At 40.2% G+C, this 23295-nt stretch overlaps 1 protein-coding gene across 4 annotated transcripts in view; it reads right to left on the bottom strand.

The window, feature by feature from the left end:
* CDH12 (cadherin 12) overlaps window positions 1-23295 on the bottom strand; it is a 2479035-nt gene that overhangs the window by 159829 nt on the left and 2295911 nt on the right. For all 4 annotated transcript variants that reach the window (XM_029590315.1, XM_029590316.1, XM_029590317.1 and 1 more), the window contains 2 exons: window positions 18907-19074; window positions 21-208 (listed from right to left, as the gene is read on the bottom strand). In XM_029590315.1, coding sequence (XP_029446175.1) covers window positions 21-208; window positions 18907-19074 — 356 coding nt within the window. The remainder of the gene's footprint in view (window positions 1-20; window positions 209-18906; window positions 19075-23295) is intronic.

Genomic DNA, 23295 nt, shown 5'->3' with positions numbered 1-23295 from the left:
AGAGAACTTTTACAAAGTACCTTTTTCAGAATGATGATACCTTCCTGTGTATTCTCATCTGTATTGATGTCAAATAGGTTTCCCCCATCACCTGGAACAATATTATACTCAATCTCTGCATTCTTTCCAAAGTCAGGATCCACAGCTCTGATTCTTCCAACAGCTAACCCAACAGTAGAGGATTCTGGTACTTTCAAATGGAAGATACCTGTGAAGGAGATAACAGATAAACCTGTGCAGTTCATGCTGATGTAGGTAAAGTAATACAAATTAATGCAGCTTGATTTTGAAATATCTAGTAATAATTGCTAGCATTTAGTTTCAGAAAAATAATTTCAGAATTTAGGTTTCTTCTCAGCAAACTCTATTATGTAGCAGGTTAATCTAGTTCATACAAGTATCTTTAGTTGTTTAGAATAAATATAATCATGTGCAACATATATAGCATTCTTCTAGAATGTGAATTGACCTGTGAAATCTTATAGGATTTATTTTCATCCTTACTTGCCAGGCCTCGTTCCTTATATTTGTTGATCCTGTATTATTTAGCGCATATCAAACTCCATACACTAACATATGACTTATTACAGATTGCCTCTTCCTTTGAAATAACCATTATATTTAGAATGGGACCCCAGTGGTGTTTGAGAAGTGCGTAACATAAATAACACTGGAACACAGAGCACCAGATTTGTTGCTGTTTTCTTAAGAAATACATTTTAGCAAGTGTACGTCCAACTTAGTAAGATGAGATATTCTTCACATAAAAAATGGTTATTGCTTTTTATGTGTGTGCTACTGAGATGAAATCCAGTGAACTGAACATTACTCAGTTCACACTGTTTAAGCTAGATGGCTTTACTCTTGACTTAGCATCTCATCACTTACAGAATTCAACAACAGTGAAGTTGTTCCATTCAGATTAAGTCTAAGCTGTGAAGCAATCTTCAGCTCTGCCAAAGCAAGACTTACTATGTAATTATATGGCCATCATCTTTCAGTTCCATCTTGGGAGAAAAAGAAACATCTCAAATCAACCATTTCAGTAAGGGGCATTATGAATAACTAACAGAGAACAAATCATGCATTGTACAAAGACAGGGATGGTAATTTTGTAACATCAAAGGTAACTTATGTGATAAATACACACATAAGTTATACCAATTTCCAAAAGGAATGTCTATGTGTAGCCATTTGCTTTGAAAATTATCTCATTGAAAGCACCCATTTAAGTTACATCTGCTATCCAAAGCATATACATTTCCCATTCTAACTTCTGTGCATACTTGTTTAAATAAAAAAAACCCTCAGAAATGCTTCCACACAGTCTAGATAAACATGTGTGCAAACATGATAAGGTTACCTGCACATTGGGCAATCAGTTTTACAAAACCCTATTTCTGCATATAAAAGCATTTGAAAATTATTCTCTAATGGAATTTTCAGACTGAGTGCAGAAGTGTAAGGTCTTCAGATACCTTTTACCCGCAGACTTTACATCAATTTCCAAAGGGAAAACTTTGAGGGAAAGGACCACTGTAACATGTTTGGAATCTAGAATGATTGAAGATAATAACGTGATCCATGAGATCTTAGTGATACATCAAAATAAATGACACATAATTGAGTTGTCAGATCAAGATGCTGCTATTCAGAGGACTGAGGCTATTATTAAATAATAGTTTACTTTTGAAATGAAGAAAACGAACATGAAATTGAAGTGCTTGATCAACAACTGATTGAGGCAAGGATGATAGATATTACTATGCCTCCAAGGCTTCCTTAAAGTCCAGAGGGTTCCAAGTCATGTGATGATCTAATTCTCATCCATTCTTCGATTATGACATTTCTGGAGTCACTATCTAGATCTTAATCTCCAAATAGTCAACGATCAGAAACACTGTCTTAACTATTTAGAAGTAGATTCATTATATCAGCATAAATACTTGATGGACAAAGACACTTGAAATCTGGATATAGATGACAGTATGCCCAGTAGAATGAAACTGTGCAGCATAATTAGTAGTATAGTCTAGGTGTTACAAACTCAGAGATCTCTGGCAACCAGAACGATAACTTGCCGTGTGATGATGCATCGCGCCTTTATTTAAAGAAAAGTATTGTTGTTGGCAATGTCTCCAAGTACATTCCTGCTGATAAGTGAGAACAGGTTGATCATTCTGCTCACAAATGAATAGTTTAGGTTTGAGGGTCTTAGAAAGAGCTCAGCATAAATTATTTTGTGGGGGAAAAAGTCTGGTTCTACCTTCATCCTAACATTTATCCTTTAAAAATTGTGTTGTAAAAGAGTATACACACAGACCTTCACCAGCTATTTGTGTGGAATATTGTCCAGCAAAATTATGTGTCTATGCATATGGGTATAACTGTGTGCATATGTGCACAAGTGCTGACGCTTCCCAACTCTGCCCTCAGGAATGCATTCTTTCCTTCTGCACATAAAAGTGATTGTCTGCTGGCACTGCATGCATACTTTTGTGCGCAGACGTTAGGCAACTTTCAAAGAACACATTTGCACATATCAAATACATTTTTACCCGGAGAAATGCTTTTGAAAATTACTCTCAAATGGATGGGGGAAGGGTGGGGAATACACTAAACATATTTTTAATATTACCTAAGTCAAGCCATTGCTTGTGTCTTTAACAAATAAATTATACACTTTCAATTTTTCCAATAACTACCTTTGCACATTCTTAATTTTCCTGCATGTCTTCTTTGTAATTCTCTAAATGGAAGATATTCTACCTCAGTCCAATGTTGTTGCCAAGGACATGTATTACAAAGACCCGAAGAATGGCCCTTTGAATCTGTAAGTGTTCTTCAAAACATCCGCATCAAGGCCTACATGTCTCTTTCAAAATGGGTAATGCTACATACAGATTTTTTCATAGTCCTGAATGCTGGGTTCCTATTCTGTCTGAGTACGATGGGGTCATGGGTGAGTCACTGCCCCTACTCTTCTCTCCCCCTCCTGGATGCTGGCCAATAAGCACACTATGAGACTCGGCTGCAGTAATGTCTTTTCTTTATTTCATCTCAAGCATTACTTGTGACAGGCATGAAACTATAGATATATAAATCAAAACTGCACACTTTGCTCAAGGCTGACTAGATAGACAGGCCTTGTATCTATCTGAAAACCCTGTTTATCCTGTACCCCGACTGCTATGCCCTTCAGCTAGGGGTCCTCTCTGACAAGATTAGTTCTCTTTATCCCAGTTGGGGTCCTGACCTTCTGGTTATCTCTTCCAGCTTTGCTCTCCTTAACAGTCAAAAGCTTCAGCTCTCCTGTGCCTTCTTGCTTCCTTTTGTTTCTTTTTAAAGTCTAGAACTGAGTGGGGTTGGACCCCAGTCCAACCTACTCCTACAGCTTCATCCAGGGACCTCTTTCCCTGCTTCCAGGCTTTTCTTTTCTCTTCTTAACTTTATTCAGCACATTTTGTTCCCGGGTTATTCTTTTCTTGCTAGTTGCTTCTGCCTGTTTCCTTCCTGGTTAAGTTACTCTATGGTGAGATACAAACAACCCTTTGCACTGAAAAAAAGTAAAAGCAGCATGGAAAAAAAAAAAAAAAAAAAGGTGGTGTCTATCCAGTAGAGAAGGAACATTATTGTATGCCTGCTTTCAACTGATATCTGAAGGTTGCACAGATGTACAGTTCATTTGCTGAAAGAAGATGGGAAATTCATTGAGTTGAAACCTCTTCTGAATGCCTAACAGTTGTCTTTAAGTGGTAACTGCACAAGGAATGTTAAAAAAAAAACCAACAAAAAAACTGTGCAGTTGTATCAAATTCTGCTGCTCTATGCAAAAGGTTCTTCCTTGACCCTAATCAGGGCAATCAGTAAAAGTCCTCAATCAGCAGTTTTCCCTGGAATCCAATTAAATTATTATACCCATTTATGTATTTTGATCCCACAAAAGCCTTCCCAATTTTGTTTTGATGTTAGAAAATTTGATCATTTAAGTTTTTGGCAGACAAAACTGGATTTTATAACTGTCATTTTACTGGGCATTGCTTGCTATAATAAGCAAATTTTCTCCTCCTATAAAATATGAAAAAAAACCCAAGAAAAGCAAATTACATCTACTTCCTAATACAGTTTAATAAAGAAATACCTCATAAAGTAGTAGTACAGGATGTTTTTTAAAAATGCATAAAAAACAATCTCAACCTGATCTGAAAATTCAGTGGTTTTTCTTAATGTCCACTTAACCTAACATCTCAAATGGTTCGTTGAAAAGCTACTCATATGCACTAGGGATGTGCATTCGTTACATCTGTTTCATCATGTACGCGCCTACCTCGCCAACTTTCTAGTACACATGGGAAAATGGATAATATGCATGTATCTCACTATTAAAAATACATGCATACTCTTCGTTTCCCGTGTGTACTAGAAAGTCAGCGAAGTACACGCATACCCATTGAAACAAATGTAACAAATGTACATCTCTAATATGCACTAATATGTATTACTATACATGCTTAAAAAAAATCCCTTGTTTCTTTAGAATTTGGGGGCTGGACAACAAGCAACATAAACTCTGGTTATGTATTTTATTTTAACTGAGATCTGCAGCACATCTCTGTTCACATTTGTGTTTGGGAATGCATTTGTTTGACTAACTGGTCCTCTTCCCTCCCTTCTCCACTATCCCAGTAAAATGTTTATGAATTCTAAAAAAAAATTGGCAGAATGAAGGCTTTAGCTGTCAAAATAAGAATATATCTGTATTTTAATACATACTGGAATACTGCCATCCAGTTAGAAGTACACTCTAGTATGGAGGATGGCATCAATAAACATTCACTATTTCTTTTATATACAGCAAGAAAAAGTGGAATTGACCATTTTGTCACTGGGAAGGTGATAATGAATGGCATTTCTGCAGGAAAGATCCTGTTTTACCTGTTGAAATGGTCTATTTTGCAGTGAAGGGGGGTAGGCTGGGGGAGGCAACTATGTGCACAGTTTAGAATAATATTCAAAACTCCATGCATTGTTTTGTTTTGAGAAAGCAGCCACACAAAAAGCAGGTACAAGATTTTGCAGGACTTGTTGAAGGAAGCAACAGGTAGTTTTGCTTTGATTATTGTGGCAAACCCTTGCAGGGGCTGCCAGATCATGGGTAGTTTGTTTGTCCACTCCAAAATATCTCCTTTGAATTCCACTCTACTCAGCATTGGGTTCATAGTGCATAAACCATTACCTGCATAAAGTATGAGGCAGAGACAGGTTGGGGAGGAAAAGTATGGGCAGAGATTTCATTCTGAAATCTAGACACATACCTTCTGGCACATGCCTTGCACTTGGCCCCATGCAGGTGTAAAGCACATCTGTATCCACACTGCATGCACCAGCTAGATATTCAAAGAAAAACTCAGTAGGGAGTTCCCTCTTGAAAATGAGTTTGCAGCCCTGCAGATAAAAAGTACTGCAAGCCCAATGAGTTTCAAAATTGCCCTCCCGATGACAGGTTTGTAGATAAGATAGGAAGGTCTCTCCCTATGTTTGTAATCAGCCTAAAGACTTTTATATGTCCTGTAGGGTCTTAGGATCTATAATTGCTTTCTTTTTTTCTTACTATGCTGCAATGCCATGTTCACTAATGCACTGGCCCACAAATTCAATCTTTGGTTGTTTAAATTTACATTTTTCTCCCTCGAGTTAAGAACATAAGAACTTGCCATACTGGGTCAGACCAAGGGTCCATCAAGCCCAGCATCCTGTTTCCAACAGTGGCCAATCTAGGCTACAAGTACCTGGCAATTACCCAAACACTAAGTAGATCCCATGCTACTGCTGCCAGCAATAGCAGTGGCTATTCCTGAAGTCAATCTGATCAATAGCAGTCAATGGACCTCTCCTTCAAGAACCTAGCCGAACCTTTTTTAAACCCAGATAAACTAACTGCACTAACCACATCTTCTGACAACACATTCCAGAGCTTAATTGTGCGTTGAGTGAAAAAGAATTTTCTCTGATTAGTTTTAAATGGCTACTTGCTAACTTCATGAAGAGCCCCCTAGTCCTTCTACTTTCCGAAACAGTGAATAACCAATTCACATCTACCTGTTCTAGACCTTGCATGATTTAAAAACCTGTATCATATCCCCCCTCAGCTATCTCTTCTCCAAGCTAAACAACCCTAACCTCTTTAGCCTTTTCTCATAGGGAAGCTGTTCCATACCCTTTATCATTTTGGTCACTCTTCTCTGTACCTTCTCCAGTGCAACTATATCTTTTTTGAGATGCGGTGACCAGAATTGTACACAATACTAAAGGTACAGTCTCACCATGGAGCGATAGAGAGGCATTATGACATTTTCCATTTTATTCACCATTCCTTTCCTAATAATTCCTAACATTCTGTTTGCTTTTTTGACTGCCGCAGCACACTGAGCCGACAATGCCAATATATTATCCACTATGATGCCTAGTTCTTTTTCCTGGGTGGTAACTCCTAATATGGAGCCTAACCTTCAGGTCAATACAGTAAAATGCGGCCATGGTTACCCTGCTCCTAACCCGCTTTCTACCCACTTTTCGGCCTCGTTAGCCCTTCCTGCGATACACAATCCCCTTTATCCTTCTCTTACCGCATCCTTAAATCACCGGGTAACCCCTTCCGCCCACGGCATGTATATTACATGTAAACGATCAAATTAGCTATTCCCTCCCATACAGTAACACGTGCCCCGACTATCGCTTTTTTACCCTGCTGTTTTGCCGCGCGTTTAACCTGCTAACTTACCGCCTAACCTTACCCCTGCATTAGAGGCAGGGGTAAGGGTAGGCAGCAAACTTTCCCCCAGCCCCCGCTCACCTGCCCTGGCCGCGTCCATGGGTGCTGGACTCCGGGGCAGCCCCAGTCTTCTCCTCTCCTCCCGAAGCAACGAAAGTGGAAAAAAATTGAAAAAGCGAAAAAAAAAGTTGCAAGAGAGAGAGGGGATACTGACAGATATCAGCGTGTCCGTGAAGCGTTAGGCCAGCGCACCCAGGATACTGTATAGCGCTCTATACAGTAAAATGGGTTGCGTGGGCCTAACGCTTCACGGACGCTTCTTAGACGCAGCTTGCATTTGCAAGCTATTTACATACAGTATCGAGCGGTAGGTGAGCTGGACTGTGCGTGCGGCAACCGCGGGTGTGCCCAGCACTAACGAGGCTCTTCCTACCGCTCCTTACTGTATCGGCCTGCTTGTAATTACAGCAAGGGTTATTTTTCCCTATATGCAACACCTTGCACTTGTCCACATTAAAGTCCAGACGTAAAAGTAGAATCAAGGATTTTGTTTAGCTCCAAGTCATGCACGGTTTTAGATCCATATACAAGGATACTGTCAATATAGACCACTGAATCTTCATGTCCACTTAGAAGCTCAGACATCTTTCTTTGGATGATCTCAGGAGCTGATGCAATCCCAAATGTCAACCAAAAACAATACCTTCTGCACAGAATAATAAAGGTTAATAGTTTGGCAGTTTCCTCTTCCAATGGCATCTGAGGAGGTCCACTGGAAGGATCTAGGCTAGATGAGATGGTACCACCTGCCAACTTGTGTAATATGTCATGTGGAATGGGCAATATATATTATTTCACTTTAAAAACTCTATACACCTAATCATTTCAGCTTTATAAAAATCACTTTTCCCCCATTTCTTTTGATAACTGGAACCAAGGGGGACACAGTGTTTTGGAGGCTCTGTTACTTTAGTGATGATTCCCAATGTCTACATTTTTTCCTGCTGCTCTTTTACTTTTCATAATAAAGGAAAAGAAAGTCTAAGGGCCATTAGACATTACAGAGGCAGGTATGATCTATCAACTGAATTTTCACAAGCTCCCCTTATAGGATACCCAAATCTCAAAATACTTGGACCTCCTTGACAAGATTTACAAGGTCCAGTCTTGCTGCTGCATTTCTACTAAGCACATTTTCATCATCTGCTGCTGTCACAATGACTCCAAGAAACATGAGACTGTCCCTAAATAGGTCCGGAAGCTTTCACATGGATCTGGCCTCTGGCTCTTACTGTTTTTCCATGACCGTAAAGGGCTAGGGTTATAGTTGTAGTTAGCTTACTGTGGTTTCAATTTTAATGAGTGGTACACAGACTCTGACCATGGAAATATCTACTTGACAATGAATTTTTAAATGACTCTGCTGTCCTTCCCAAGGTTAGGGTCAAATCAACTGGAATTATCTCTGCATTTGATATGGTAGAGCTCAGAAACAGGGAATCTATACTTCTCAGCTGCCGGGTATAGATTGTGGACACCTGCAGATTTCTCCTTAACTAGCATTTCTAGTGGTTGCTGAAAAAGCTTTGTAGTTATTCAGTACATGCCGAAATGCTGCTTCCATTCAGGTCATCCAGCTAACCTGGAAAAGTTCAAGGGTTCTGAGGTCTTCAAGTCAGGTATCTTCCGTCACTCACAGTCCTTGCTTTCTGTCAAAAGGTTGGTGTACTCCCAGCTGCAGCACAGGCAATCGTTTTCAGTGTCTGTGGCTGTGCCAGCTATACAAAAAAGGCAGAACAAGCAGAGAAAAGACCTCTAATGCCATGTCAGGACTGGACAGCTCATGTTCAGGCCTAATCAAGAACTGACAGATGCAGCTTTTTGTAAGGCAGCTAACTGCTTAATGGAAAGTGTACAGCCCAACTCTCAAATTCAATGGCTAAAAGGAAGTCTTCAAAAACAAATCTTACTGGAACACTTCTATGTGAGCTGTCACATTCCACAAGAAGGAAGAGGAGAGGAGACCTTGAGGAAATGAGAAGGAGCCCATGCCCATATAATTTATGACCATGATCTATAGGTTCTAGGCATGGAATTATTTCATATGAAAGCAGTGTAAACATCTCTGTTGTAGTCTTTTGTACGGAATGCAATGCTGCTGTCTATACGACTAAAAAAAACCCAACCCAAAACCTGTATCAAGACATTGTCCCTAATTTCCCAAATCAGGCAGTATCACCATCAGCCAATCTCTGTTTTGGGTATCAGAGACAAAACTCATATTGGTGAGACAACAGAAAAGAGAGAGAAAAACTTAATGCTACTTCTTCCTTGCCACTGATTCCCCAAACCCACTGGAACAGTGAGATACATGTAGTCTGTGATGGATGGATCTACTGTTGAACTCTAGGACTTGGATCCACATCATTATCTGTTACAGTATAGGGAGAAAGGGTGAGTTACATCCACAGGGAGGAACTGCTCTGCTGGCAACTGTACCTCCATAGCAGGCACACCACAGAGTACAATAAAATAACAGCAGTTATTGCACCTCCTGTTACAGGTGAGGAGAGATGATATGTAGGTAGGTTACACTCATGTTCAGTTTACATAGTGTTGAACTTTTTCTCCAGCAAACAAATCAACAGAAGGATTCGAGCCCTGCATTATTAGGTTTCAACATTAATACTGTCTCTCCAAAAGGTGAAAGCACATGACTCAATTATCTTGTGAGATACTACTGCCTAGACCAGTGATTCTCAACCTTTTTTCTGTCGGGATGCACCTGATAGATGGCTCTCACATGCGTGACACACTGAACACATGACAGTCGCAAGGCTAAATGTAAATGTACATTTTTCATCCACAGGAGCCCCCAGCCCTGACCCTCATCAGAACTAGATCATTCCCCATACAACTCACTGTACAAAAAAAATATTCTGGTGTTATTGCAATAACAGCAACACAAACTCCCTCTACTATCAGGTGCAATAGCCCTGCTTATAAAAAGACAGCAGTTCACCACCAACGCATGTCCTATTGAGAAAACACAACAAATAAGGTGAGGTATTTAACTAGCCACCTCGGTCACACACACAGAACTGACCTTCACCAAGTACAGAAAGACCACAAATTATAAATATGGAGACAGAAACTGGAATGAAAATCCAAAAAAAACCTACTCTGAATGCAGAAATATAGCATCTAACATAGAGCCAGGATCTGCAATAATGCACACAAACTAATCTGCACAAAGTTACACCTGCATTATGGCATGCATTCAAATGGAACAACCCTACCTATAAAAATAAATATTAAACCAGGCCCTAAACACCAATACACCTCCCATTAGGAAAACAGAACAAGCCAAGCTGCTATAGATCCCCATACAGAAATAATTGTAAATTAATAAATGTTTTAAAACAGCTGATGAACAGAATAACATCTAACAATTAAAAACTTAAAAATTATAAAAAATTCTCCAAACACCAATAAAATATTTCAAAACAGCAGACATATCACTTAATACCCAGTAATTAAAATGCCAGTCAATCAAGAAAAATGAACTTAAAAAGCCACCTTTACTTACTCTCTCCAGCAGCTCGCCTACTCATTTCCCTTGCAGGCCAGTAGCTCACAAAAAAAGCAGCAGTAGCTGCTAAAGCTGTCTTCATGGTCCTCTCCCTTAGGGACCACAACCAGTCTCTGTCTCTCTGACACACATACACACACCAGTCATACCCTCAGGACCAATTTCTGTCTCTCACACACCAATCATCTCCCCAACCAGGCTCTCTCTCTCTCTCTCACACACACACACACACACACAAAAGTCACCTCCCTGATCAGTCTGTCTCACACATACACTCATCACCTCTCTGACCAGTCTCTCTCAATCACAAAATCTCTCTCTCTTACTTACATACAGGTTTTCAATCGCACACATGTTCTCTCCATCTCACACACAGGATCTCAATCAAACACATTCTCTCTGTATCTCACTTACACACAAGCTGTCAATCACACGCACATGCTTTCTCACACTTACAGACTTTCAATCACACACAGGCTCTCTCTCTCTCTTACTTATACACTTGCTGACTAGATGGCTGGCTGGCTGTTTCTTGCTGGCTCCCTCCCTCCCCGGAGCACAAATGGTAACTGCAGTAGCCTCCTCCAACCCCTACAGCCCAGAAAAGAAGAATCCCATTGATCATGGGGGCTAACACTGCTGATCGCCGGCTGCTTTCAGTTCTTGCTCCAGATCTGTGCTGCTGCTTGGGGCCGCTACTGCCACTACTTTTCAATGCAGCATGGCCTTTTCTTCCCATGTGCCCCGCTACACATCACTTCCTCTTCTGGGCTGCGGGGGCAGAAAGAAGAAAAGGCCAAGGTGCAGTTGCCGGCTTCAACAAACACTGCTGCCATTCCTATCCAGCCAGATCTAAACGTTCTAATAGCCTGGGAGGTAACAGCAGTAGTGGAAGAATGTCCGCCTCTCACTCAGTGGAGGAAGGGGAGAGAAGAGCAATGAGAGACTGGGTAGCATGTGACACACCTGCCGGTGCCTGGTGACACACTGGTTGAGAATCACTGGCCTAGACAACAAGGATGCCTCTCCAAAGCTTATGGGTGGCTAATAATAGGTACCTTAATTGCCATATGCTCTTCATATTGATATTCTAATGTATATTAGGTCTACTGTGTTGGAATTTCCAACTTCTCCTGGTATGTAAGTTGTGCTCCTGCAATTCACACTGATATTTCCTTTAGGAATGATTAAAGTAGTACAGATCCTGAAAGCTATAGATGGTGTTTCCAGAATGTCATCAGTTGTCTCAACTGATTTGATGAGATGTGCAAAGCAGAAATTATGAAATTCATTTTATTAATTGAATGCTACTAATATTTAGAACCTCTTGGAGGAGAAGTCCATTAATGGCTATTAATCAATTTTACTTAGGGAATAGCCACTGCTATTAATTGCATCAGTAGCATGGGATCTTCTTAGTGTTTGGGTAATTGCCAGGTTCTTGTGGCCTGGTTTGGCCTCTGTTGGAAACAGGATGCTGGGCTTGATGGACCCTTGGTCTGACCCAGCATGGCAATTTCTTATGTTCTTATGTTCTTATAAGATATGCCATGCTGGGTCAGACCAAGGGTCCATCAAGCCCAGTCTCCTGTTTCCAACAGTGGCCAATCCAATACACAAGGACCTGGCAAGTACCTAAACATTAGATAAATCACAAGCTGCTATTGCTTATTAATTATCGTAATAGCAGTTTATGGATTTTTCCTCTAGGAACTTATCCAAATCTTTTTTAATCCCATTGCCAGAGGATGTGCTATAACCACATCTTCTGGCAATGAATTCCAGAGCTTAACTATGTGCTGAGTGAAAAAGCTGGCACAAAGTTAGCAATCAAATAGTTGAGTAGAAGCCAGCAAGCAATACATTGCCTGCAACTTATAAAGCTTAGCTGGTCCCCTGAAGGCTCTATAGGCATAGAGTGGCTTGGTAATAATGATGACAAATACCATCTTGGACCTTGGTGGTGTTTGCTAATGGTAGTGTTCTGTCTAATGCTGTTGCTGCTACAACTAGCAGTTTCAAAAGAACGGAAGTAAAAAACTGTCATGAATAAGTGCTCTGTCCACTGGCAGGCATGGCTATAGTGAGATGGATATTTCTGCCTCCTATTATTGTAATGCTTTACCTGCAATGCAGTTATAGAATAGCCTCAGTAGAGAAATAGGTAGGCACCGTTCCTTCTACAAACAAGAAAGGAAGTATAGTCCATAGCCAACATTTGTATGACTTTGGCATTCACAAGTTTCACACTCATGTTTTATTTTTTTAAAGATTTATTAGGTCTTTCTTCAAGGCTTCCAGAAATGTTGTCTATAGCATGGACTGTACAATTGGAGTTTTTGCTAAATTTTTACTGCTTGTTATGCCACTGATGGGATCATGAGCATCATTAGCATCAGCATCGTCATTGCCATTCAGTCACAGCTATGATTAGAAGTTTTGGAAAAAGTGCTCCTAGCGCTGGTGTTCTTTTTGTATATCTTCCATGCATACTTCTGATCTCATATGTATGCTGTAAGCAGACGTGCCAATTTTGCTGCAAGATTTGTTCATGTGCTGTTAAAGCTTGAAGAATGGTCAAAGGTTTGGCAATTTGGATTCAATTCCAAGAAATTAAGCTCCATCCATTTGGGGTGCTATAATCCAAAGGAACTGTATATGATGATGGAAGAGAGACTGAAGTGCATGGTCTGGGAAAGAGATCCCGGGGTGAGTGTGTCTGATGATCTGAATGTTGTGAAGCAATGTGACAAGGCGAAGGCTAAAGCCAGAAGGATGCTGGGCTGCACAGAGAGGGGCATAACCAGCAGGAAAAAAGAGGTGATATAATCCCTGTACAGGTTGTCCATGAGGTCCCACCCCTGAGTACTGTGTTCAGTTCTGGAGACAGGATAGAAGTGGTCTAGAGAAAAGCAACCAAAATGGTGTGTTGTCTGCATTGGAAAATTTACAAGAGTAGACTGAAGAACCTAAATAATATTCTGGAGAAGATGAGAGACAGGGGAGATATGATGCAGACTTTTGAATACCTAAAAGGTATAAATCATGTACAAGGCCAAAACATTTTTCGATGGAAAAAAAGCAGAAGAACAAGGGGGTCATGATTGCCTTTTCAGAAGTCTTACCTGTTCGAGGAAATGGGAAAGAGAGACTAAGCCATATACATAAATTCAATACATGGCTCAAAACTTGATTCAAGGAACAAAGTCTTAGATATATTGGAGGCTGGGGCAATTTATGGAACAGAAAAGGATTTTGTGGAAGAACTAGGCAGAGAGCTGATTGAAGACATTCAAAAAGTAGGAAGGAAGGGAGATGTGTTGATCGTTGGAGATTTTAATCACTGGATGTAGACTAGAGGATCCCTTCTGTGGAATCTAACAAACAAAAGCAAGAGAAACAGGAAAACTATCTGGTTCTCAAAGGAGGTGGCTGATAAAAGAGAAATAAAAAGAACAGTGTTTGAGAAACATAAATGATCCCAAAAAGAGGAACACAGAGAAGAATATCTGGTTAAACTGAGAGAGATGAAGAAAGTAATCAGGAAATCAAAAAGTCTGGTGGAAGAAATGATTGCCAAGGAGGTAAAGAGAGGTGACACAACTTCTTCAGATACATCAGAGAAAGGAGAAAGGTCTGAAGGGGTATAGTGAAACTGAAAGGTGAAAAGGATCAATGTATGGAAGGAGATGAAGAAAAGGCAGAAATATTAAACAAATACTTCAGTTTGTGTTCACTGAGGAAGACCCTGGAGGACCGTCGCTGGTTAACAAGGCTGTGGATGGGGGTAGATTTGATGAAACCCTGTTTATGGAAGAGAATGTATGGGAAGAGCTAAGTAATTGGACAAATGGGGCCTGAGGAAATTCATCTGAGGATACTGAGGGAGCTCAGAGATATGCTGGCGGGGGGGGGGGGGGGGGGTCTGCTGAGTGACCTGTTCAATAGATCCCTGGAAATGGGAGTGGTGCCAAGTGACTGGAGAAGAGCGATGGCGATCCCGCTTCACAAGAGAGGGAGCAGAGTGGAGAATGACAATTATAAGCCGGTTAGCCTGACATCGGTGGTGGAAAAATTAATGGAGACTCTGCTGAAAGAAAGGATAGTGAACTACCTACTATCTGGTGGCTTGCTCGATATGCGACAGCATATGTTCACCAGGGTAAGGTCCTGTCAGATGAATCTGATTGATTTCTTTGATTGGGTGGCTAGAGAATTGGATCAGGGAAGAGCACTCAATGTGATTTACTTGGATTTTAGTAAAGCCTTTGATACAGTCCTACATAGAAGACTCGTGAACAAAATGAGAAGCTTGGGAGTGAGCACCAAGATGGTGGCATGGATTACAAACTGGTTGATGGATAGAAGACAGAATATGATGGCAAATGGAACCTACTCTGAAGAGAGAACGGTGTTAAGTGGAGTGCTGCAGAGTCGGTGTTGGCACTGATTCTGTTAAACATCTTTGTGAGAGACATTGCGGAAGGGACAGAAGGTAAAGTTTGTCTATTTGCGAATGATACTTAGATGTGCAACAGAGTGGACATGTCAGAAGGAGTGGAGAGAATAAGACATGATTTAAGGAAGCTTGAAGAGTGGTTGAAGATATGGAAACTGGGATTTAATGCCAAGAACTATAGTCATGCATCTGGGATGTGGTAATCCAAAAGAACTTTATGCGATGGGGGGTGAAGCGCTGTTGTGCACAGAACAGGAGAGAGACCATGGGGTGAGAGTGTCTAGCAATCTAAAGTTGGCAAAACAATGTGACAAGATGATAGCTGAAGTTAGAACAATGCTGGGCTGCATAGAGAGAGGAATATCTAATAAGAAAAAGGAAGTGATAATCCCCTTGAACAGGTCCTTTGTGAAGCCTCATCTGGAGTACTGTGTTCAGTTCTGGAGACCGTATCTCCAAAGGGACATAGACAGGTTGGAGATGATCCAGAGAAGGGTGACCAAAATGGTGGGAGGTCTCCATCAAATGAATTATGAGGAGAGGTTGAAGGACTTAAATATGTATACCCTTGAAGAGAGGAGGCGCAGAGGAGATATGATACAGACCTTCAGATAATTAAAAGGTTTTAATGATGCACAATCAACAACAAACCTTTTCCACTGGAAAGAATCCAATAAAACTAGGGGTCATGAAGTGAAACTCTGGGGAGGATGACTCAGAATCAATGTCAAGAAATATTTCTTCACGGAGAAGGTGGTAGATGCCTGGAATGCCCTGCCGGAGATGGTGGTGAAGACAAAAATGGTGCAAGATTTCAAAAGGGCATGGGATTCCTAAAGGTAAGGGGTGGATTCCTAAAGGTAAGGGGAGGGGAATGAAGTAAGAGGCATGAAGGTAACTTGCGGGTGTGGTGGACACTACCCTTAACAAATAAGCCTTCATACTATGATGCAACTCCATCATTGCTCACTACTTCAACGGCAGGGGGAAAAGATGAATTGGATTCAGACAGCAACCAACAAGGACACTGAACTGTACAGTCTTGGAAAACAAATAAGCATGGGGGTAACTTGCTTGATGAGTCGGTTACTACCTTTAACCAAAAAGTCTGATGCTACACTTCTGATGCAACTCCAATATTGTTCTCTGCTTCAGTGGCAGGGTGGGAAGGAAATTGGACTCAAACAGTAGCCATCAAGAGCCCTGACCATGGCAGTCTGAGTAACTGATAATTTTGGGAAACTGATAACTATGGCAACTTGCTGGGCAGAATGGAAGGGCCATAAGTCCTTTTCTGCCATCACTTCTATGTTTCTATGATTTGAAACTCCAATGGGGTAGACTCAGGATCATCAGGAAATATTTCTTCATGGAAATGGTGATGGATGCATGGAATATCCTTGTGGAAGAGGTGGTTGCAGAATATAGCAGAGAGGTGAGACAGGAAATAGTGTAGCAAGAAAATGTGAGGCAAGGGGGGGGGGAGGGAAGGAGGTAGAGTCCATGGGTTCTTGAACTGGTGACCTATTCACTCATACTCCGCCCACTCAATCACTCACACTTTACCATCTCACTCATACACACAGAGAATGCTATTTTCTACCCACTGACACAGAGTCACTCGCACACCCACAGAACTCATTCTGACATACCTAGCTCACACCCTACCCACTGATTGACAACATTCACACAGAGCCAACACACATCCACTCACTTGCACACATACATACACATCCTCGATCCCACATATGATTTTACATTCCCCACTAACAGAGACCACAAACCCATATCTCCCACTCAAAGATACTGTATACCCATACCCTGCACTCACATACATACACATTCAGAGACACAATACTCTGACAAAATCAAATCTACCACTCCAACACACATACAGTCTTGCATCTCACCCAAGGACACATATATAAGCAAGGGAGGAGGATTTTATAGGACTGAAGGTATATATTTTTAAGAATATTTTACTCCATCAATTTTTTTTAAACTCCTGACTGGCTTCTGTACTAGTTTAATAAGAATAATTCATTATGATGCAAAATGCTTCCAATTATATATGAAACAAAATAATCACGATTATAACCTCTGTAGCCTTCCTGATTTAATTTAGAATTTAGCATTATGATCTAAAAGCTAGTAAAGTGAAGAAAAGTATATAGCAACAAGAATGGCAACATATATAAAATACGATTGAATTCAGTATTTGTAAACACATTTTTGTAACATTACCAAGTCTCCTCAAATAGAACTTCATATCTAAGATCTAGAATTATAATAATCAAGGTACATGAGCACATGTTGATATATACAATTTCTGGATATTTTTTCAACACAGTAAAGCAGTACTAACTTTTACATGTATTCTGGGAAATAAAACAGTTAACTGTTAGAAGTGCTATTGGCAACTTGCTCTTAAAGCATTACCCCGTTAGGTTAATTTTCAGAGTTGTGCATGTAAAAATCAGCATATGCACATGTAAATAGCATATACCCCAGTATTTACACTTTTATAAACCTCAAACATACATGTGTAAGTAATGGTGTGCAAGCAAATTTGCACGAGTAAAAAAGGGGTGGGCTGGGGTGCTCTGGGGCATGGCCAGCGTTTATATGTATAAGCTGCTATTTTAGGCTCTGTCAAAACGACGCACGCACATCTGCTACCTGCATATATTTACACCTCTAATTATCTGGTGCAAGTGAGAATAACATTCTTTAAAGCCAAAAACTGACTGGGTAATAAGAGGTCTGGGGAAACTGGGGGAAGTTCAGGCTGAAGAACCAGGAGGATCTTGATGACGTAGAGATACATAGGGCAAACTGATGGATTAATTGGTAAAAACTGATAATTTCCTTCACATGGGCATATTCAAAATTTGAGGACATACACCCATAAAAGCCAACAAGTGCTAAGAAAAATATGCATGAGAAATCTCCATGTGTAACTGTTTAAAATGAAGAGCACAAATACAGACTTTTAACAGATTTGGGCCACTTATCCGGATAAATTTCAATAATTCGGATAAATCGTGATTTTGCAGCCTCATGTTCGGATAAGTTTCAAAAAGCACTACTTAGCCAGCTATCCCCTAGATTTATCAAAATGCTATAAATATAGCAGAAATAGCGCCTGCGATAAAAGGAGCGGCATGGTTAGGATAATCAGTCTGACACTCTCCATATATGTACCACTGTAGGGGGGATGAGTTTCAGGAACATTCTGAGGTATTCAAAGTAAAATTGACATCATAAAAGATTTGTAGTCATTATAATGGATGAAAAGTACAACTAGAGGAGTAGATTTGTGTTGCAGCTTTGCCACCAATTAGCCAGATAAATTGGAACTACATTTGCATGTATCTTTTACATATGCACAAATATTGTACAGTAGATTTACATGTATTTCATATCAGACTCACGCAATTGTGCGCACACTATAAAATGCATGTGCATAAGCATGCACGGGACTATACATGCGCATATCGCTGCGCATGCACATTTTTTAAAGTTATCTTTCCTGGTGACAACAATTCAGGAACACTAGTGTACAATTTTAAGACTTTGGAATCTTGAATTGTAAGAAGTTAAGCAATGTGTAGGAGGAAGTCTTCATTGTCTAACTAAAGGGACAATAGTTTTAAGAGACTGAAGCAAAAGTTTCAAAACAGACTGTTCCATTATGTATGTATAGGAAACTCTTGAAAATATGACCCACTATGGAAGCCAAAGCTTTGCCCAGTTCTTAAATTTAGAGTTTTCTGACAAACATTTCTTTGCTCACATCTTTTTAACTGGATTTTTTTTCCTGTCCTCTTCAAAAGTCATAAGAACCTGAATCACTATGCAAAAGATATGCTGTTTCAAAACTGTGGAAGCAAACTGACTTGCAGGCTTTTTGCCCTACTTTCCCGCAAAATGTATTCTGCCACTTGAAGTTTTATTTTCCAAAAGGTTTTGTCACAGCCACGGAAATGAATAAAAAGAGACCCTTGAGTGTTTCAGTGTAACTCAAATAGTATTCTACATTAAATAGTACTCATCTGATAATTACACAAGCATAAAACATACTCTTGGGGAATCTTGGTGGATTATCATTGACATCAGTCAGTGTGATGTTGACAGTGGTAGTCCCGGCTAATCCGCCCAGCTGTCCTCCCATATCCTTGGCCTGGATAAGGACTTGATACTGTTCTTTGACCTCTCTGTCCATGTTTGGTAAAGCTGTCCTTATAACACCTTGGATAAAAGACAAGAATATATATATATAGGTGCATAAATACATAATAATGAACCAGATCAATAACACTTTCATAGCACAAGCATTTGCTATTTGAACCAAAATAAAAAAAAAGTATGACCTACAATTAATCACATTCTCAGTTTTATTTCTGAAAAGTTAGTTCAAATTGCAGTACAGTAAATTGTTCCATATTATCTATGAGTATGTACTATAAAAATGTTCTCAAATAACAGGACAGGAAGGATGCAAAATATTCTTATATAACTAAGGGAACATATTATTACACTAATGGAAATGAATAAAAGTGGGACCCCACAGGACACAAGTCTGCAAGTCAGCATTCTGTCACAGTCTGTAACTTAGCACATTTTTCTCCCAAGCGTTTCACTTCTTGCAAATTCTGCAAGAAAAAGAAAAATCACATAAATTGTGCAAGGAAATGCTTGTTCCATAAACACTTCAGGCCCAGTCCTTAAATAATTTCAGGCAGATGTTCTGAGTGAATTTTGCAAAAGCAGCTTGCGTATTCTTCAGCCAACTTTTGCCAGAGCCTTAACTTTTGCTCCTAGAGTTATTAGTCCAAATAGTAAAATATGCTTTCAGGATGTATAATTTTCTATTCATTAACCATTTTGATTATATGAGGAAATGTGGTATATTAAGCCAACTAAAGTAAACCATTGCTGTATTATATTGAATTCTTTCCACCTGTCACTTTAAGACACATGCAAACATATTCAAGATTAGGCAATACTGGATCTTTACAAGCATCACTTAAATAAAGTGAATCCATGCCAATATTATAATTTTTCCTTAGAATATAATGATAATGTAAAGATAGAAATCCAGCAAAACTGGTGAGCATAATTTAAAGCTATATACTGGAATAAAAATTCTTACTAGCAATTTACATACACTAATTTATCTGTTTACCAAAGTGACATGGGAAAAGAAACTCCTCCTAAATAAGAAGTGCCATGATGGGTCAGACCAGGTTCTGTCTCCAACATTGGCTAGTCCAAGTGATTTGGAAGGAGCTGGAGATCATATGGCTATAATTTGTTCTCTACAAATTATTCAAGACTCTGCTGCTAGAATTTTCAATGGAATCAATCTCAGACACCATATCACACCAATTCTCATTAAGTGACACTGTCTGCCAGTCACATGGAGATCACACACTACAAAGTAGGGATGTGAATCGTGTGATCGATCGTCTTAACGATCGATTTTGGCTGGGAGGGGAGGGAAATCTGATCGTCATGGTTTTTTTTTTGTTAAAAAATCATCAAATCGTAAATCGGTGGGAAAACCGGCACACCAAAACAATCCTAAAACCCACCCCGACCCTTTAAAACAAATCCCCCACCCTCCCCAACCCCCCCAAAATGTTTTAAATTACCTGGGGTCCAGTGGGGGGGGGGGGGGCCCGGTGCAATCTCCCGCTCTCGGGCCACGGCTGCGTTAATAGAAATGGCGCCGGTGGCCCTTTGCCCTTACCATATGACAGGGCAAAGGTAGCACCGGCGCCATTTTGGTTCCTGTCACCCGACGTCACGAGTGCAGGAGATCGCTCCCGGACCCCCGCTGGACCCCCAGGGACTTTTGGCCAGCTTGGGGGGGCCTCCTGACCCCCACAAGACTTGCCAAAAGTCCAGCGGGGGTCTGGGAGCGACCTCCTGCACTCGGGCCGTATTGCCAATATTCAAAACGGCGCCGGCGCTACTTTTGCCCTCACTATGTCATACGGGTCGTAAAAGAAGGGCGTGGGCATTATAATGTGCAAGTTTTAAAAGTATACATTTTGTAGCAGAACCAAATAAAAGATTTACGTAAAAGTCTGATAGTAGGGTGACTGAGTATGTTACACATATATTGGAAGTAATTTACATATATAACTAAAAATTAGGAAAGTGCCAGTAAATTTTTTGATATATATATATAAATATGTACAACTCAGTGGCAGTCTACTTCCCTGAGAAGTCTCTGAATTATTTGATCAGGCAGGATCTCTAGGGAGGTGAAGCAGTCACTGCAGGCAGGATGCCTAGGCAGGCAAAGCAGTCACTGCAAGCAGGAACTCTAGGCAGGTGAAGCAGTCACTGCAGGCAGTCACTGCACGGGGTAGGAGTGAAGGATCATGGCCAGCGCTGGCAAGGCTTTCACATATAAGTCTATAGCTGGGTGGCGTCTTGCTAGCTCTTCAATTTCCTGTTCTTTGTCTAAGCCTTTTATGCAGGCTGGGCATATCACCCTGGCCCTAGCACTCCCCCTTCCTGTCAGAAATTCTTCCAGCCCTCTGTGCCTACATCTCACCCTATCATTGGTGGTGACGCACAATGACATGCCTTATTTTCCTGTCTGTATCATTTGCCTTCCCACCTACCTTTCAGTTTTACTTCCTGGCTTCACCATTTTACTATTTTCTGGTGCAGTTACTTTATACTACCTAATCTATTTCCAGCAACATAGACAATTATAGAATTATAAAAGATAAATTCTTTACCCTCCTGCTCATTTGCATAAAATAATCAGAAAGTTTTTAAAAATAGTGCTGTGACTGCATTTGTTTATGTAGCCAAGTAGTTCACAAAGAGTTTCAAAGCAGCAGGAAGCGCTAATCACAATGACAGCAGGAAGCAAGCAGAAAGAAAAGAAAGGTTCACAGCTTCAAACAGACAGAGGCTTTCCTTTCAGTATTTGTTTCAGTAACTGCAGGGATATGGGGAGAAAGATCTCACAGCAGGAAATGAGCAGGAAGATCTCAAACTAACACAGACAAACTTTTTCAGTCTTTACATTAACCCTTTAGGCACTGTATCTGTTTCTCTATATGCTTAGTGCACTACATTATAGAAACATAACATAGAAATGACGGCAGAAGAAGACCAAACAGCCCATCTAGTCTGCCCAGCAAGCTTTCACACTTTTTTTTTCTCATACTTATCTGATACTCTTGGCCCTTATTAGTAACTTTTTGGTTCTAGTTACCTTCCACTCCCACCACTGATGAAGAGAGCAGTGCTGGAGCTGCATCTAAATGAAGTATCTAGCTTAATTGGTTAAGTAACTGCTACAATAAGCAAGCTACTCCCCACACTTTTTTGTTTACCAGGCCTGTGCCATTCAGTTCTTGTTGGTTATTGTCTGAATATAATTCCTCTTTTCTTTATTCCTCCCTACTGTTGAAGAAGTGAGTTGCGCTGGATATGTATTCCAAGTGAAGTAACAGGCTTAATTGATTCTGGGTAGTTACCGACGTAACATGCAAGCTACACTCATGCTTATTTGCTTACCCAGATTTGGGTTGTTGCCTGAATATAAATCCTCTTTTCCTCTTTCCCCCCTGCCGTTGAAGCAGAGAGCTATGCTGGATATGCATTCTTTCTCTAAGTGCTTTGTGTACTACACAGACCTAAAGATAGGTGCTTAGTTATGAAAATGAGTGCCCTGCCCTCACTCTACTTCCATTGTCACTCACTTTTTAGGGCCCTAAATCTTTTAATCTAGACACACTAGGAGACTAAATATAACCTTTAGCCCTAATACATTTTCAAAAGAACCAATTTAGGAGCTTAATACCTAAGAAGGATACATTTAAAACACTTGACCTTGTGCCTATTTACATATGCTGGATCATGTATTTATGCACAAATTTCTGGTTAAAGTTCCAAAACACCCGCATACTACCCATGCTCCACCCAGACTATGCCCAAGCCCCAACCTTTTTTTGAGAAGATGGGTGTGCAGCGGCATTCACATGCATATCCGAGCACCTTTTAATATTTACTTGATGCATGCAAAACCCAACACATTCGCATATTCCCAATTTCGGCACACGTCAGGCTTTTAAAATTCACCTTAAAGTTAGGAACCAAAACCCCTTGAAAACTGACCTCTATGTTTTGCATTTTCCTTTAACTTTACAATTTATTTCAGAAATCTGAAGCAATCAACATGTGACATAAACATTTTTTTGTTGTTGTTAAAACAAAAAGGTGAAGCAATAAATAAATTGTCGAATGGCTTTCCAGGCTGTCTATAGTTCTGCTTAACAAAATTTCAAATTAGTCAGTTCTGCTTAACAAAATTTCAAATTTCAATAGAAAACAACAATTATGCAAACTGAGCAGTTAAAGAGGCTCTTATTTGACAACTACTACAGTCATGTCCGATGTAAGCCCCTTTCCTACCACAGTTTTCATTACAAATTGAAG

The sequence above is a fragment of the Rhinatrema bivittatum genome, chromosome 2 (genome assembly GCF_901001135.1).
Source record: "Rhinatrema bivittatum chromosome 2, aRhiBiv1.1, whole genome shotgun sequence".
NCBI classification, from domain to species: domain Eukaryota; kingdom Metazoa; phylum Chordata; class Amphibia; order Gymnophiona; family Rhinatrematidae; genus Rhinatrema; species Rhinatrema bivittatum.
This window is presented reverse-complemented; position numbering and strand designations above follow the sequence as displayed.